This window comes from Microdochium trichocladiopsis, assembly GCF_020744255.1.
Source record: "Microdochium trichocladiopsis strain MPI-CAGE-CH-0230 chromosome Unknown B0I36scaffold_4, whole genome shotgun sequence".
Classification (NCBI taxonomy): domain Eukaryota; kingdom Fungi; phylum Ascomycota; class Sordariomycetes; order Xylariales; family Microdochiaceae; genus Microdochium; species Microdochium trichocladiopsis.
In genome coordinates, this window is record NW_025763547.1 from 3,502,297 (window position 1) to 3,517,506 (window position 15,210).

The 15,210-nt window shown below is 60.6% G+C and overlaps 5 protein-coding genes across 5 annotated transcripts; 2 read left to right on the forward strand and 3 right to left on the reverse strand.

The window, feature by feature from the left end:
• Positions 1-234: 234 nt before the first annotated feature.
• B0I36DRAFT_321903 (uncharacterized protein) lies at positions 235-2,594 on the forward strand. Its single transcript, XM_046153781.1, has 5 exons — positions 235-575; positions 694-969; positions 1,032-1,248; positions 1,318-1,967; positions 2,030-2,594. Exons 1-5 carry the CDS (start codon positions 348-350, stop codon positions 2,111-2,113), a joined length of 1,455 nt encoding a protein of 484 aa, XP_046014528.1. The 5' UTR covers positions 235-347; the 3' UTR covers positions 2,114-2,594.
• Positions 2,595-2,976: 382 nt separating this feature from the next.
• On the reverse strand, positions 2,977-4,223 carry B0I36DRAFT_241597 (60Kd inner membrane protein-domain-containing protein; the record flags this gene model as incomplete). The annotated part of the gene is made up of 2 exons (XM_046149851.1): positions 2,977-3,468; positions 3,567-4,223. 2 exons carry the CDS (start codon positions 4,221-4,223, stop codon positions 2,977-2,979), a joined length of 1,149 nt encoding a protein of 382 aa, XP_046014529.1.
• A 1,346-nt stretch (positions 4,224-5,569) lies between these two features.
• On the forward strand, positions 5,570-7,369 carry B0I36DRAFT_362337 (uncharacterized protein; the record flags this gene model as incomplete). The annotated part of the gene is made up of 1 exon (XM_046158638.1): positions 5,570-7,369. The coding sequence occupies one exon, from the start codon at positions 5,570-5,572 to the stop codon at positions 7,367-7,369; it is 1,800 nt and encodes a 599-aa protein (XP_046014530.1).
• An 822-nt stretch (positions 7,370-8,191) lies between these two features.
• B0I36DRAFT_321908 (major facilitator superfamily domain-containing protein) lies at positions 8,192-10,363 on the reverse strand. Its single transcript, XM_046153782.1, has one exon. The coding sequence runs from the start codon at positions 10,122-10,124 to the stop codon at positions 8,343-8,345; it is 1,782 nt and encodes a 593-aa protein (XP_046014531.1). The 5' UTR covers positions 10,125-10,363; the 3' UTR covers positions 8,192-8,342.
• A 1,185-nt stretch (positions 10,364-11,548) lies between these two features.
• B0I36DRAFT_208250 (fungal-specific transcription factor domain-containing protein) lies at positions 11,549-14,353 on the reverse strand (the record flags this gene model as incomplete). Its single annotated transcript, XM_046148867.1, has 2 exons — positions 11,549-13,915; positions 14,081-14,353. Coding segments are annotated over 2 exons (2,640 nt in total), but the record flags the coding sequence as incomplete, so codon positions are not given.
• Positions 14,354-15,210: the final 857 nt, after the last annotated feature.

Genomic DNA, 15,210 nt, shown 5'->3' on the forward strand with positions numbered 1-15,210 from the left:
ATATCCTATCGCAAGCCGACAAGGCCACGGAAAACCCCTCGAGAAGGCAAAATCCTGTCGATAATCCTCGGCCGGGAGCCTGAGTGAAACCCGGTCGCCTGTTGGCGACACCATATAACACAATCCCGCTGCAGCGCTTCAACTCGCCTGCTCCACAGTCTGCAGCCGTCCGCCCAGAATACGTTTCCAGCACGCATCCCACAGTTCAGTTCAAGATGGGCCTGTTCTCTCGGAGGTCAAAGACCTCGAAGGCTTCGGCCGACACCGCCAGCCTCGAGTCTGAGGGCTCCGCGCTCAAGAGTCCATCGGCCACCTCCCGGGTCCTGAACCGCGGCTCGGCAGGCAGCATGCCCCAGACACCCTTGACGCCCATGTCACCACAGCTGTCACGGGTCAACCTCCCTAAGCCACCTGACCCGACATTGGATGCTGCAGGCTACCTCCGCAGCCTGGGAAGCGTCCGCGAGCGTTGCCTGGTGATCACATCTAAAGCATTCCACAACAAGCTCAGCCATTTCGATGTCGATCTGTCAAAGTTCCCAGATGTCGTTCGCTTTGTTTGCCAGATTATCAAGGTATGCTTCAATCCAGTATAAATCAGGTCAACCCATTCGGCCAAAACCAGCCCAGCCGAGCGCAATGATTATGGAATGGCCTTCTTTGAGAGGGACTTACAGCTAACAACTTTCCTAGCGTGATTATGATGCTCCTTTCACAAGCATTCCTAGTCATGGTCGCTACCAACATTTCAGCGTCGGTGGGAGAGATCGGATTGCCAACCTTCTGGCCACTTTTGACCACTCTGTCGACAACACCGAGAAGTGCAGGCGACTCATGGACCTCTTCCTTGTGAGCGTACTCCTTGACGCGGGAGCCGGTACGACTTGGTCATTCAAGAGCGCAGAGAACGGCAGGATATACAGACGATCGGAAGGTTTGGCCATTGCCAGCCTCGAAATGTTCAAATCTGTAAGTTTTCTGCGCGATCCTACGACCCTCCCGCCAGACCGTGACTGACCATCCTGCTTTAGGGATTGTTCTCTGGAAATCCTGGCAACAAATTCCAGGTCGACGCCATAGGTCTCCAGAAGGTTAATGTGGAGCAGCTGGCCAAAGGCTTGCAGTCGCGCCCAGGCAACGAGCTCGCGGGCCTGGAGGGCCGCACGCAGGTTCTTTCGAAACTAAGCGAGGCTTTGGCGGAGAAGCCGGAGCTCTTTGGTGACGAAGGCCGTCCAGGCAACTTGGTTGGTATGTCGAAGATTCCTGTGCCATCTTCCAAGCATCGCACAGCTGCCACTAACACTTCATATGCTATAGACTACCTGCTTGCCCACCCCACAACTCAGGCGTCCTCAACACCAGTTGTCATCCTTCCTGTTCTCTGGAATGCCCTCATGGCTAGCCTCACACCAATTTGGCCTACCACACGGACCGCGATTGACGGCATTCCTCTGGGCGATGCTTGGCCTTGCTCATCGATGCCGCAGCCGGCCCCTGCTGCGTCTTCGCCTACATTTTCTCCGTTCCCCAACTCGGGCGGCTCTTCGTCGCCAGCGCAGTGGGAGTCGATCTTGCCGTTCCACAAGCTGACGCAGTGGCTTACATACTCACTGATGCAACCCATGCAGAACCTGCTAAAGATCCAATTCGCCGGCACGGAGCTGCTCACTGGTCTGCCGGAATACCGCAACGGAGGCCTGTTCATCGACATGGGTGTCCTGACCTTGAAGGCAGATGATACGGAACGGGGTCTGCAGAACTATGCCGACTACTGCCGCCGCACAAATACCAAGGCTGTTGAAGTTGCGCCGATGTTTGAGCCTAGCGACGATGTTATTGTGGAGTGGCGCGGCGTGACCGTTGGCCTGCTTGACAGGCTCCTCATCGAGGTCAACAGGACACTGCGGCCGGACTTGAACGGTGGAGAGTTGACTCTTGCTCAGCTGCTTGAAGCTGGTAGCTGGAAGGTGCGTTTAGCCACTCTGCATCTCCTCTCACCCGTCTGTGCCACGTTACTAACAAGGAGCAGGGCGGTCGCGAAATCGCCGAAGTGAGCAGGCCCAACACCAAGGAACCGCCGATTTTGATCGATTCCGATGGTACCGTGTTCTGAGTGACAGGGCATGGTTCTTGGATGTTAACTTCTTGTATATCTTGTTTTTTTCCTCACAAGCATCGCACCGTTTTTGGGCTCCAGCTGGCTTGTTCGATTGCTCACCTCTCCCGTTTAGCCACGCCTCGGGTTCTTAATGTTGGATGCTACGGGATGTCACTGTGCTACTTCTCCACCTCTCTTTTTGTTCCATTCTCGTGTCCAATTTTCTCATGGCTCAACAAACAGCCACGGCGCACCCTTGATACCATCAAAAACAAAAACCGACATGTAACCAGTCCGACGGATGCCTCCTTTAATGGAAGGTGCCACGTCAGAACTGTGTATATTTAAAGGAATATGGGCAAAGAATGCCTCATTTGAGCTGCACGAGCTTGCGTAGTGTTTTCAAACGCTCTTAAAAACCCGCATCAGTGATAGATATAGTGTAGCCAGAATACGCAAGAGCTCCAAGCACACGCAAGTTGTTGGAGACCATCAAGCTTCGTTACTTGTTTTGGGGGGATGATGATGATGATGTACATGCGTCTATATACAAAGCCCTGGACGTCTTGAGCACATCCCAGCCGGGCAGCTCTCTCGAGCCGTCAGTGGCACACAAGATGTTACAATACATATATGCCCGCCCGCCCCTCGGCCGCAACTCCTCCCCCATCATATCTTGCCTACATCACACATCATACATAATACACGGCTTGTGCTAGAATATCTCCGACCAGGTCTTCTTCGAGGTGCAGCTCCGATTTTGGTCTGCTTTGCCCCACGGACGGCCTTGACCTTGGAGGAGCACAAGCTCTCACACTTTTTCTTTTTCTCTTTCGTCCCCTGCCTGGGCATGAGAGTCTTGCCTCCCCTCTACTACTTTAGCGCCTGCTGCCTCCGTTAGTCTTCTTCTCCGCACGCTTGCGGCGCATGTCCTCGAGCCGGCGCTCCATTTGCTGGCGCTCTTCCTCGGCGCGGCGCTCCTCGTACTCGCTGGCCTTCTTGTACGCGACGGTCTTGTCGTCGTTACCGACGGCCTGGTTGATGTTGGTCCGCATGTCGGTCATATTGTTGCGGATCTTGTCGGCGAAGCTGGGCGCCTGCCAGGCGGCGTTGACGGCCCCGGCCGTGCTGGCGAGGGCGGCTGCCGGCCGCTGGTCGATCGCGGGCAGGTTGGCGAACCTGCGGAAGGCCGGATTCATGGTGATGAGGGACTGCGCGGTCGTCGTCGAGGTCAGGGTCAGGAAGAACCACTGCACGGCGGCGGGGAGCCAGGCCGTCGTGAGGAAGACGAGGGGCGGCAGGACGTAGGTCATCATCTGGCCCATCGAGGCGGCCATGGGGGTCTGGTTGACGTTGTTCTTCTGCGTGGCCTACAAAGGGATGTAATGTTTAGTCAAAAGAGAAGGAAAAGACAAAAGTGATTTGGTGTAACGCATTCGATGCGTAGACGGGAGGGGGCTTTGCCTACCTTGAACATGGCGACACCCAGCACCGCGTTGGCCAGAGGCAGGATGTAGTAGGGGTCAGCGATGGTGAGGTCCGCGAACCACAGGGCACCGCCGTTCTCAAGGGTCGGCACCGGGATGGCGGCCATCGCGCGCAGGAGGCGGAACATGCCGAAACTGAACGGGACCGTGAGGAACGGGACGGCAATCCAGCGCATCTTGGCGCCGGACCGGGCGGTGACCTCCTTCATCTGCTGGCGGGCTTGCATCATGGCAGTGTTGTCCTTGGTCTGGCGCATGGCGGCCTGCATCTCCTGGTAGGCCTGGATGTACTGAGGGCTCTTGTGGGCCTTCTGTAGGAGGGCGCTGTGACGAGTGCTCACGACGGTGGGCCAGAACATGACGACGCGGAAGAGGATGGCAGTGGCTGCGATGGCGCCCCACCAGGGCAGGCCGGTGTAGATGTAGACGTGCTCGAGGAGCCACTCGCACGAGGCAGTCACGCCCCTGCCATAGTCGAGGCCAATGTCCTTGAGGTAGCCGATGCGCTCCGGCAGGTCGAGAAAGGAGATGTGGTCGGGCAGTTCCGCCGCGTCGACAATGTCAGGCTGGACCGGCGGCTCGGGGATGACAGGCTGAAAGGGCTCGACTGGAGCGGCCGCCTTGTTGTGCTCGAGCATGGACTCTGTGACGGCGGGCTGGGTAGCATCGGTAGGAGGCTCGGGTGCCGTTGACGAGGGCTTCTTTGAGCCGGAACCCCAGCCCCAGCCCCAGAGCGAGAGGTTGCGAGTGGCGCCATGGCGGCTGGCGAAGACGACGGCGGGGAGGGGTGTTGCGGTGAGGACTGCGCGGACTGGCGAGGGCTGGAATTGTGGTGGTATGGCCGAGGCACTGCGACGCGCATTGGCGGCCGAGGCTCGTGTGAGAGCCGAGAAGTGCCTGGAGGAAGCCTGTGTGACCAGGAGCAGGTGAGGGTTAGTGGATGGAGGAGGCCGGTCAGCGGGCAAGGACGAGAACGAGACGTGGGCAACCAACAGTCTGGGGAGGCGCAAGGCGCGACCTCAGCACGGCGGCTGGGGTCGTGCGGGCGAGGCCTCTGCTGGGCAGCATGGCGGGCTGTGGTGTTGGGCGAGAGAGGCAGAGGTGCGTTACGCCCGTCGTCGTCAACGTCGTCGTGGCCGTCGGGTCGGATCGAGGCAGGTCGCGGGCCCCAAATTTTTGGCATCACGGACTCGCAGCGCGGGCTGGAGTTGAGCAGGTCCGTACCGTGCGGCGTCGGCACGGCCTGACTCAGACTGTGTGTGTCCTCAGGCAAGCCAGGGCCGGCCGGCCCACAAACAAGTCGAACCCCTCCAGCGCAGCCGGGCCAGCCAGGCACAAGCTTCCCTCTGCCGCGCTCATATTTTTCTCGTGCTGCCCGTGAGCTCCGTCGCACACTTTCTTCCTCCTCTGCTCTCCCTCAACCGCACCGCACGTTCTGTCTCTCTGTGCCTCGCGCCGCACGTATCGCTCTCCCGCACCGCGTCCATTGCGCGCGTGCAGTAGCAGCAGCAGCAGTGTCCGCGTCGACTTCACGGCGGCGGCCCAATGTGATCTGTGCCTGGTGCTTGCCAGCGGCTCCTGCTTGAGCAAGCACCGTCCCGGCCGTCTGCCCAGCCAGCTGTAAGTTTTCTTGCCAATGTCTCGGCAGCGAGCCTCTTGAGCTCTCTCAGTCATATCACACCACCGACACCAACACCAACACCACCTCTTCCCCCTTTCCCTACACCATCGCGGTGATGACAGATATTATAATGGAACTTAGAGAACGCTCTTCATTGAGACCTCGATGAGTGTCCCATATAGACTACAACGGTATCTGAGCGATTGGTCAACCCTCTTCCCTTGCGAGTGTCCCAGGACCTCCCACCACAATGTTCCTATCCTCTGCCGGGGCACCTGAGCTGACCACCACATCCGCATTCAGCATACCCATACTTATTCTCTGTACCATGTATACTATAGCCAGGACGAATACAATAATAATATGCCTGACCCTGCCGTCGCCCCCAACGGGCACCTGCCCGCCGCGTCCACTCCTCCCGCTACCGGTGCCCTTGATGTGAAACCCCCCAGCAGCAGCAACAGCAGCAGCAAGAACAGCAGCAAAAAGGGCAGCAACAATGCTCGGTCCCAGGCCGCAAAGAAACAGCCGCTCCACCAGCTCTACACGCTGCCGGCGCCCATCCGCACGTTCCCGCTACCCTCCTTCTACCCAAACAACCCGCTCTCCCTGTTCCACGTGCTGTACGCATGGCTCCGCCAGACCGTGGCGCCGCCGCCCCGAGAGCCCGCCGTCGTGCACAAGGGCATCTGGTCACCCGAGACCCGGTCCGTCCACATTGTCGACCAGCAGGCCATCCGGGCGCTGTGGGAGCAAGGCTTCTTCGGAAAGGGCATCTACAGCAGGAGTGAGCCCAACTGGCTAAGGCGCGAGCAGTCGAGGCGTGGCGAGCACGCCGGCCACGTCGCCGAGAACTTTACGGCGCAGCGCCGCAGGGAGCGCAACCAGATGAAGTGGGAGCGCGCCCGCAAGGAGCAGGAGGCGATCCAGCGGACGCGCATGCAGGAGGCCTGGGTGGCGCCAGTCGGACCCATGGAGCTGCTGGCCCTGCCCAACTCCGCGCTGGAGCTCGGCGAGCTGTTTGCGAGCAGTGTCGCTGCGGGTATGGCCAGCAGTGAGGTGGCTCTGGAGGCATCGCATGTTTCCCAGGTGAATGATGGCACGGTTAGGCCACAGACACCTGTTGTGGACTCGACGAGCTCCTCCCCTCCAGACGCGTCATTACCCAAGCTACAAAAGAGCGTGCGCTTTTCGCCAAAGGTCGAGGCAACAACCTTCGAGCCGCTGGAGCCGCCGAGTCCTGGCGCAGGGTCTCATGTCAATGGACAGGCTCCCCACGCAAATGGTGGCCTCTTCGCCGCGGCGAGCAAGCCAGAGGGGGAGCAGGAGGCGACCACGGCCACTACCACGCAGGCACAAGACAGCAAATCACCTGGGGACGTGCTACCCCGGAAAGGAGGCAAGCCAGCCAACGACATTAAGGACATTGAGCACCTGCAGCTCGCGCCAGAGGAGGCCTTGTACCTGAGCTTCGCAATGGGCGTGCTCGAGGTCGTCCACCCGAAGACGGGCCAGCCCATTCCTCCGCGACAACAGTTCGCCATGTACCGCGAGCTCTCCGCCGGGCCGCGGATAGCGCCGGCCGTGAAACTCGACAACTCGCCGGCGGGGGCAGGACCAGGGTCAGCGCCACCATCATCATCCCTAGTGTCCTCACTACGCCCGGACGACCCTTTCCTCCTGCACTACGCGACATACCACCACTTCCGGTCGCTCGGCTGGGTCGTCCGCCCGGGCATCAAGTTCGGCGTGGACTGGCTGCTGTACCACCGCGGACCCGTCTTCTCGCACGCCGAGTTTGCCGTGCTGGTGCTGCCGGCTTACACGCATCCGTGGTGGACGAGCGCCGAGGCCCAGGCCGAGGCGGCGGAATCAGCCACAGGAGCAGGTGGCAAGGGGCCCATGGCACAGCGGCGCTCGTGGCACTGGCTGCACTGCGCGAACCGGGTGCAGGCTAAAGCGTTGAAGACGCTGGTGCTCGTTTACGTCGATGTGCCGCCGCCGAGGAGGAGGAGTTGTAAGACGCAGACCGCTCTGGGTCGGGATCACGAGGGGAAGGGGGAGGAGGAGGGCGGCGACGACAGCATCGCGGATGTCCTGAGCAGGTACAAGATCCGTGAGTTCATGGTGAAGCGATGGCTGAGCAATAGGAATCGCGACTGAGTCGGCGGCGGCGGCGCAAAGCGACCCACCACTAAGAAGCTCCCCCATCCCGCCACTACCAGCAGAGTGAAGTGGACGCGGCTACATACGTGACACGCCTCTGGGACAACTTTTGGGTATGCAGACTTAGGCAAAATATGCGCCATGACGGCTCTTGGTTTGAAATGCGGCTTTGTCGGGGTGCGCTTTGCTTGGGAGTTCAGGTTGGATGGACTGTATTTTTGTACACGTGCACGGCGCAGGGGGGCGGGCATGCACATACATGTAGACTACGTTTTGAACAAAAAGAGCTGGATGTACACCATCACCATAAGCAGACATACGGGCATGAATGACTTGCTGTTATCCTCGCCAAAACTCCCCAGAAGAGAAAGAGCAAGAGCACAAAAAAGGGAAATAGAAAAGACCTGTTGTGTGTGTGTGTGTGTGTGTGAAGCAGATCTGAAGTGTGCCTTGTCTACTTGAGATATATACTCCCTGTAGGAGACCTACGCAAATAAAAAGAACGTAAGATGAAGAAGAAGGGACAAAGTCTGGCATAGGTCTGCCCACCTGCTCCCACGACACGCCCGCGATCAAGAACCCACTCGGCCGCAGGACCCGTAACCAAAGGGCTTTACTAACATTCAAAGTGTGATTTGGTCCCTAGGACACAGGGCACATGCTCCGAGGCGCTGGCCCGAGGTACAATGCGGCATGGTTCAAATTGTGTGTCCACTGCTCAAAGGACAGCTGTTCGACACTTACATGTCCCCGAATCCAGGTTGTTTGTCACCATTGCACGAGACTAAAACAGTGAACATCGGGAAGTCCTGTCAAGGTGTTGCACAGTGATATGTAGCAGCAGCAGCAGCAGCAGCCCTGGAAACTACACTTTCCAGCCAGTCTCGATTGTGCGACCGGGCCTCTAATTTCCCAAGTATTTATTTACCCCAAGTATCTATTCAATATTTATGCAAAGTTAAATTTCCCCTCATTCCCGTACCACTCCCCCGCCACCACTCGACGACGACGACGACGACGACGTTGATGCAGCACCACCAATGTCCTGAACATCCTCCACGGCCACCTTTCTCCTGCCCTTCCTGCCCGTCTTCCCCTTTACCTCCTTCGCCTTCTTCACCCTCGCCGCACCCCCGAGCGCCCGGCCCTCGCCGACCGGCAAGCCCACGACCAGCACGTACCCGGCCAAGCCCAGCGCGATGAGGAGCAAGACGAGCCAGGAGAAGTGACCCGCGAGCAGCCACTGGTTATTCACGCTGAAGGCAAAGATGCTGGTAAAGAGCGCGGGGCTGAAGCTGCGCAGGCCGCTGGTCAGGGCGAGGGCCATGGCGTTGAGGGTGCTGAGCGCGAGCGGGTCGGGCGCGACGTCGTTGAGCAGCAGCTGGATCCCCGTGAAGGCCATGGCGACTCCCGGGCCGACGAGCATGGCGACCACGGCGATGGTCCAGAACAAGTTGTCCGCGAACGGGGTGCCGATCCGGAGCAGGGTGTTGAGAAAGGGCATGAGGGCAAAGAAAAAAGGCCAGGCGACGGCGCAGCCCTGAATGACGCCGTTGGTGCCGAAGCGGCGCTGGAGGCGCGGGAAGATGAGGAGCAGCCAGGTCGCCTGGGAGAAGCCGTTGAGGGCCATGAAGGACGAGATGAGCAGGTAGGTGAAGCCGAAGCCGCCGAGCTCGGGCGGCGTGTACCAGAAGACGGGGACGATGGCCGTGTAGGCAAAGGCGAGGATCATGACGTGGCCGTAGGTGTAGAAGGCGGCGCCGACGCCCGGCTCGCGCAGGAGGGAGCGCCAGGTCTGCTGCTCTGGAGGCTTGTTGCTGTTACCATTGGGGTCCTGTTGTTGTTCGCTGTCCTCGACAATGGCGTTGTGGGCGGCAGTCGCGGCGCGGACCTCGGCAGGCAGCGTCTCCTCGACAAAGAGGGCGCTGGTGACGGCGGCGGACAGGCCAATGAGGCCCACGACGAAGCTCGAGAGCGCGTAGGGGAACTTCTCAAAGAACGGGACGCCCGCGAAGACGGCCGGGTACTGCGCCGCGGGATCGGCCAGCACGCCGCCGAGCAAGGGGCCAAAGAGGATGCCGAGATTGCCAGCAAAGGCGAACCAGGAAAAGGTGCGGGCCTGGGTGGCCTGGGTGCTGTGCTCTGTGATCATGACGCGGATGGTGACGATGGTGCCGGCAAAGACGCCGGCGACGCAGCGGAAGAGGACCATCTGCCAGATGGACTGGGCGAGGCCAAAGAGGGCGGTGGCGACGGAGACGGCGACGAGGCTGAAGACGAGGATGGGCTTGCGGCCGAAGCGGTCGGCGGCGTGGCCCCAGAACATCATGACGCACATCTGGGTGAGGGAGAACATGGACTCGATGAGGCCCGAGTAGAAGCCGACGTCGGCGGGCGCGAGGGAGCCGTTGCGCTCGAGCATCTGGTTGATGTAGGGGAAGATGCTGAAGAAGGCGATTGGCTCGACCATGCGCGCGTAGCACAGCAGCATCACCTGCCCCCGCCGCAGAGGGGGCTCCTCGTGCTCGCTGTCTGCATCGGAGTGGTCGTCTTCGTCATCATCGTCGTCGTCGTCGTCGCTGCCTTGATGTGTCTCGCGGCTGCTGGGCTCAGACGAGGAGAGGGCGTCGCCGACGAGCGTGTTGTCGCGAGAAAAGGTGCCGGCCTCGACGACGGCGGCGGCGGGGGCGACGGGAGACGCGGCCAGTAGTGGCGTCGCCTCGGTCGCGGAGTGCTGGTTGTGGCCAGCCATGACGGACGGACGAGATGGATGGACGGATGGATGGACGCTGGCTGGATCGAAAGCTTGCAGGGCCGTCCGTGGTTTGGTGGGTGGCGTCCAAGCCGACGAAGCAGACCTGCTCAAGTATCAAAACCGAGTCAATCCCAAGGAGGCAGCGAGGCGTCGCCGTCAGCAGCAGCAGGCGTCAGCACAGGTAGTACCTAGCGTAAGTGCGTACCAACGTAGGTAATGAAATAGGTAGCCTTGGAGCACGTCAGGGTCCAAGACGCAAACGCTCCGGTGCCTGGCACTACTACTACACTACAGTACTGCAGTCCACACTGCAGTAGGCTGGCCTTGTGGAGCACTTGAACATCCTCCCAGCAGGGCCAGCACAAAGCACGACCTGCCTGCCCTGCTTGGCCTAGCGCCCTACAGCACTCGTCCACGGGCTGATAAAGCAGCTGCCCAAGTGCCCCGCCGGGACCGGGGCCTGCAGCAGCACTTCAGGACCCCTGCGGGCCGGCCGGCGGGCGGGCGGGGGCGCGGATGGAGACAGTGGTGGGGCGGCCCGGCCCACTTCCGCGCGACAACTCTTGGCCAATGTTGCAGGTGTTTCCGCCCGCCGCCCACATGCAAATGGCCCCCCCCCCCAAAAAAAAGAAAGAGCGGGCCCCCCAGAGAATCTCACACACACACTGCCGACGACAACCACGACTATCCGGCATGATAATAACTGGACACACAATAACGACAATTTTGCGCGTCGAGCATGTTGACTCGCGGAAGGGGATACACTTCTTCAGGCGTGGCCTGGATCAAGTAACCAACGGTTCCTTTCGGTCCCAGGTGACAGACCCCGTTTCAGGCCTGACTCGTTGCGTGCATGCTCAGGCTTTGTTGTCAGAAAGCAGCAAGTGGAATTGGAAATTTGACGACGTTCAAATCATGTGAATTTACTGGTAATTTGCAAACAACCAAGTTTCCTCCACCAACATATCCCCAAACTTCAGCTCGCAAAGAAAATAAGGTGCAATTGATCATAGCCAAAAAAGAAAATGCCAAACGTGGTTGTATGCTATGCTAGATGATACTAAGTGAATGCTGGTATATGTTCGGCCGTTGTCATGATCATGTGCCCCCCAAGCTCAAGAGAGAGCCAGACCCCCCCACTCATCTTTTCCCTGACAGGAAATGCAGAATGCCAGACAAAGAAAATAAAAAATAAAAGTGAGACAAAACCGCCAAAAAGAAGAAGAACAATATTAGCTCTGGAAGCAAAATGCGGTATGCAGAACCTAGCCATATGCGTTGTCGTAGCTCGTCCCCTCGCCTTCACGTTGATGCAGGAAAAATTCCAAATGCTCTCTCCCTCCCCACTGCCCTCGTGATCCAATTCAAACTTGCACTGGCAAAGCCTCCCGGCGTCCTTTTCATATTAAATTTCGCTACCCCAGCGTCTCCCGACACACGACAAGCCGGTGATGCGCCTCGCGCAGGATCTCGGACCGCGCCTCGGCCAGCACGCTCATCACCAGGTCCAGCAGCTCCGGCAGACCCTCGGCAAGGCTTTGTCCCGTCGTGTCCGGGTCCAGGTCGTGCAGCGCCGCCATCCGGCTGAGGTACTCAATCGCTCCCTGGCCCGGCGCCGCGCTTGTCGGTGCTCGCCACGCCCGGGATCGCGGCCGCGCGTGGCCAGCTGTAGCGCCTGAAGGTGTCAAGTTGCTGTTGTTGTTATTGCTGTTCTGGGTGTCCCGTGGAGGCTGCGCCTGGACATATGTCCAGATGCACAGAGTCGCATAGTAGATGCACCACGGCCGGTGCGGATCCGTGTCGCCAAAGCATGAGTACAGCGAGCCCGTCGGGACGGCGGCGTAATCGTTTGTCAGCGGGTGCTCGGCGCTCACCGATGGCCTGCGGTCGTCCGCCAGGAGCACCCTGCGCAGCAGCTTGAACGAGTGCAGCACCGCGAGGCGTGTCGATGGCTGAGTCGCCCACCGGTGCATCCTGGACACCACGTTGCCGTATTCCTGGGCCGAGATCTTGCGCCCCAGCACCCGCTTCGCTCCAGCGTACACCTGGCAGTCGACAATGTTGGCGTACAGGCTGAGCCGCGCGAGGTGGTACAGCAGCGCCGCGCTCTCAATCAGCCCGTTGGCCTGCGACGCCGCCGCCGCCCCTCCCCCCCGGGACCCCCCGCTGTGCGGCGGTGCCTGTAACGCCGCGTCGGGGAAGCTCAGTGTCCGGTCAAAGCTCGCCTTCCACCCGTCAAACGCGCGCAGCAGCATCCGCGACCACTGCTCCCGCGTGGTCGACGAGCTCGAGTGCAGCTCGAGCCATTTCAGGTGCGTCTCGCGGTTCCGCAGGTGCCACCCCACGCTGAGCAGGCCGCACATGATGATCATCCTGCCAAAGGGGTGCGTGTTGATGTCCTTGCCGTGGATGGCGCACTTGAGGCCGAGCAGGAACTGCTCCGGGCTTTGCGTGCCGTGAGACTTGAGGTTGACGTCGATCTGCCGGAAGGCCTGTGGCGTCGGTGCCGTCCACAGCCGGTCGTCACACGGCAGGGGGAGACGAATCTCTTGTGGTGCCATGTCCGCCGTGTGTCCGAACATGGCCGCATGGATAATGTCCATCATGAATGCCCCATAGACGACCCTGTGCATCGCCTCCGTCTGGGCCCAACGGGCCCATGCTTCTCGGGAGTCACCCGTCAACGGCCAATGCTCGGAATTATAGTGTGGCGGGTGTTCGTCTGGCGGTGACTCGGCAGCCGCCTGTCCGATCAGGGGACTTCCTCGGCGCAGCAGGGTAATCATGGCCGTGTGATAGATGTTGGCTCGCTCGTGGAGTTTCCTGGTAGAGTACATCTTCTCGTAGAACTCTACCAGGACCAGCGCCTGCGCCACCCAGAGCTCTATCGGTGGCGAGGCCTCGTCGGCCGTGAGGATCTCCCATCGGACACACGTGATGATGAGGTCGGCGAGGGCGCGGTACTGGGTAATCGGAATGCTGCTGCTGCTCGACTCCATCTGCGAGGCGCCAAGGGCGATAATCACCAAGAGCAGTGCCGGGGGGCATGATCCCAAGGCAAAGCTGGGCTGATGCACAATGGGCATGCGTGGCGCGACGGAATACCAGAACTGCTGCACGCACGCTCGCAAGACTTCGACAGTGATGTTGGGGATGTCGCCGTCGGTAGCTCCCGACATGAGTCCCGGCATCATCGCCTGATATGTCGGTTGCTCTTGCAGAAAACCCTGGATCCACCGGATCAGCTCGTCCCTACGCTCAGGGCAGAGTGCACTGTCCGCCTCCCTGCTCACGGCGGCGACCTGCGATGCGTCCGGCTGAGGCTGGGGTCTGCGCGCGGGGTCCTGCTCGAAGTGTATTTTGCTGTCGAAGGCAGACTCAAGACCGCTTTCCACGAGGGGCGCCGCCCACGTGCGCTGGTCGTTCTGGATCTGTTGCGAGTCAAACAGCCACACGGCAAAGTCCTCTGATGAGGCGTCCCGCGGACCAACGGCGGGCCCGGGTAAGTCGTGATCAGCCATATAGCTGCCAGCCGAGTACGCCTGACTGGATTCGCGGCTCGACGTGTGGGAAGGCACAGCCAGGAACGAGCCATCAAGCTGGGGATGGCGCGGCACCTCCTCCCAGGTTGTGGTTGGGATATGTGTGGGATATGTCGACGCTGCCGGAGGCATGCCTTCCAGGGGCATCTGGTTCCGGATAGCTGATGTCTGTGTGGCATAAACTGGCATGCTGAAGGGATTGGTGAACTGCTGGGGCGTGTGCACAAAGTGCTGCTCGTACGGCTGCTCATAGGCCATGTGCTGGGCGACTCCGTGCGGGTGGTCGATACCACGGCCGCCACCATGACCAGCACCACCAAAGCCCGTCATGCCCTCGTTTGACGGCGAGATGGGCTCATGATTTGGCGAACCGGAAGAGGTGGCCGCAGCGGCGGCGGCCGCCCTCGCCACGGCGACATTTTCGACGACGCTGCTGTTGCGGGTGCGGGGAATGTAGGTGGGCGAGTGCCGCTTCTTGTGGCGGGCGAGGAGGTCTGAGCGGACAAACTTGTGGTCGCACCCCGGCTCGTCGCAGGCGTAGATCTCGCGAGGGGCGTGGTTGAGGAGATGGCGCTGGAGGTGCTCTGAGCGCGAGTAGATCTTGTCGCAGCCAGGCCAGTCACAGGCGAAGCGGCGAGGGGCGTTCTTGCGGCTGGCACGCTTGTAGGCGGCGGCGGCAGCAGCAGCAGTAGCAGCAGCAGCAGACGAGGCGGTCGATGGCGAAGGCCCGCGGCTGCTCCCGCTGCCGAAGATAGCGGGGGACGGTGCCCGTCCGGACGCCATCCACCCTTCGTATGGGCAAAGCACGTATGGGGCTAGAACGACTTAGGACCGCCGACGAGGGCCGACCGTCATGCCGTCAGTGGTTTTTTGAGTTTTGCGAATCTGATGAGGATCAGGCCAGAGAGAGAGAGAGAGAGCGGGCGAGTCGAGTCAAGAGGCGGAACGTACGAGTCGATCTAATGCACCCGGCCTGGCGAGAAGGGCTTGTGGGGGGGGGGGGTTATGGATTATGCCGCCGGAACCAGATACAGCCAGCCTGACGGACAGATCGTAAGTGGCTGGCTGGCATGTCAAACGATTATGTGCAGGCCCCCAGCGGGCAAGGAAGATGTCGTGCCCGTGGGCCGGCGTGACATGGCGGCTGTCCACTTCAGTCTGGCCTCGCTCTGCGACCTCTCGTCCTGACGCGGCGGCCCTGGCTCAGAGTTGCCATGCCACGGGCCCGCCCCAAGGCTGAGATGGAGAAGAGCAGCGGGTGCCAAGCTGGCCGGGAGAGGGCACGTCAACGGTTTAGCCTGAGGCCCAGCAGCAGCAGCCGCGCCCACAGCACAGGGGTCGGCAGCGGGCGTGCCGTTTCGTCTCATGTCGTTGCAAGGACATTTACCCTAGGGCGTAGGTACGTACGCTACCCTAGGATAGTTAGCGTACTTGGGCTGGACGTCACCCGTGGTCGCCCATCCTGGCCGCCCTGTGGAGAGCGCGCGCGCGCGGGTGGGGGTCTTTGACAGGCGTGGGGGGCTGGCCTAGCCTCGAGAGGG

Excerpts from the sequence above, each read along its gene's own strand:
- B0I36DRAFT_321908 (XM_046153782.1), bottom strand. The coding sequence starts at position 10,124 with ATGGCTGGCCACAACCAGCACTCCGCGACCGAGGCGACGCCACTACTG.
- B0I36DRAFT_321903 (XM_046153781.1), top strand. The coding sequence starts at position 348 with ATGCCCCAGACACCCTTGACGCCCATGTCACCACAGCTGTCACGGGTC. Across the intron at positions 576-693 it reads TTGTTTGCCAGATTATCAAG|CGTGATTATGATGCTCCTTT; the intron begins GTATGCTTCAAT and ends CAACTTTCCTAG. Across the intron at positions 970-1,031 it reads GCCTCGAAATGTTCAAATCT|GGATTGTTCTCTGGAAATCC; the intron begins GTAAGTTTTCTG and ends ATCCTGCTTTAG.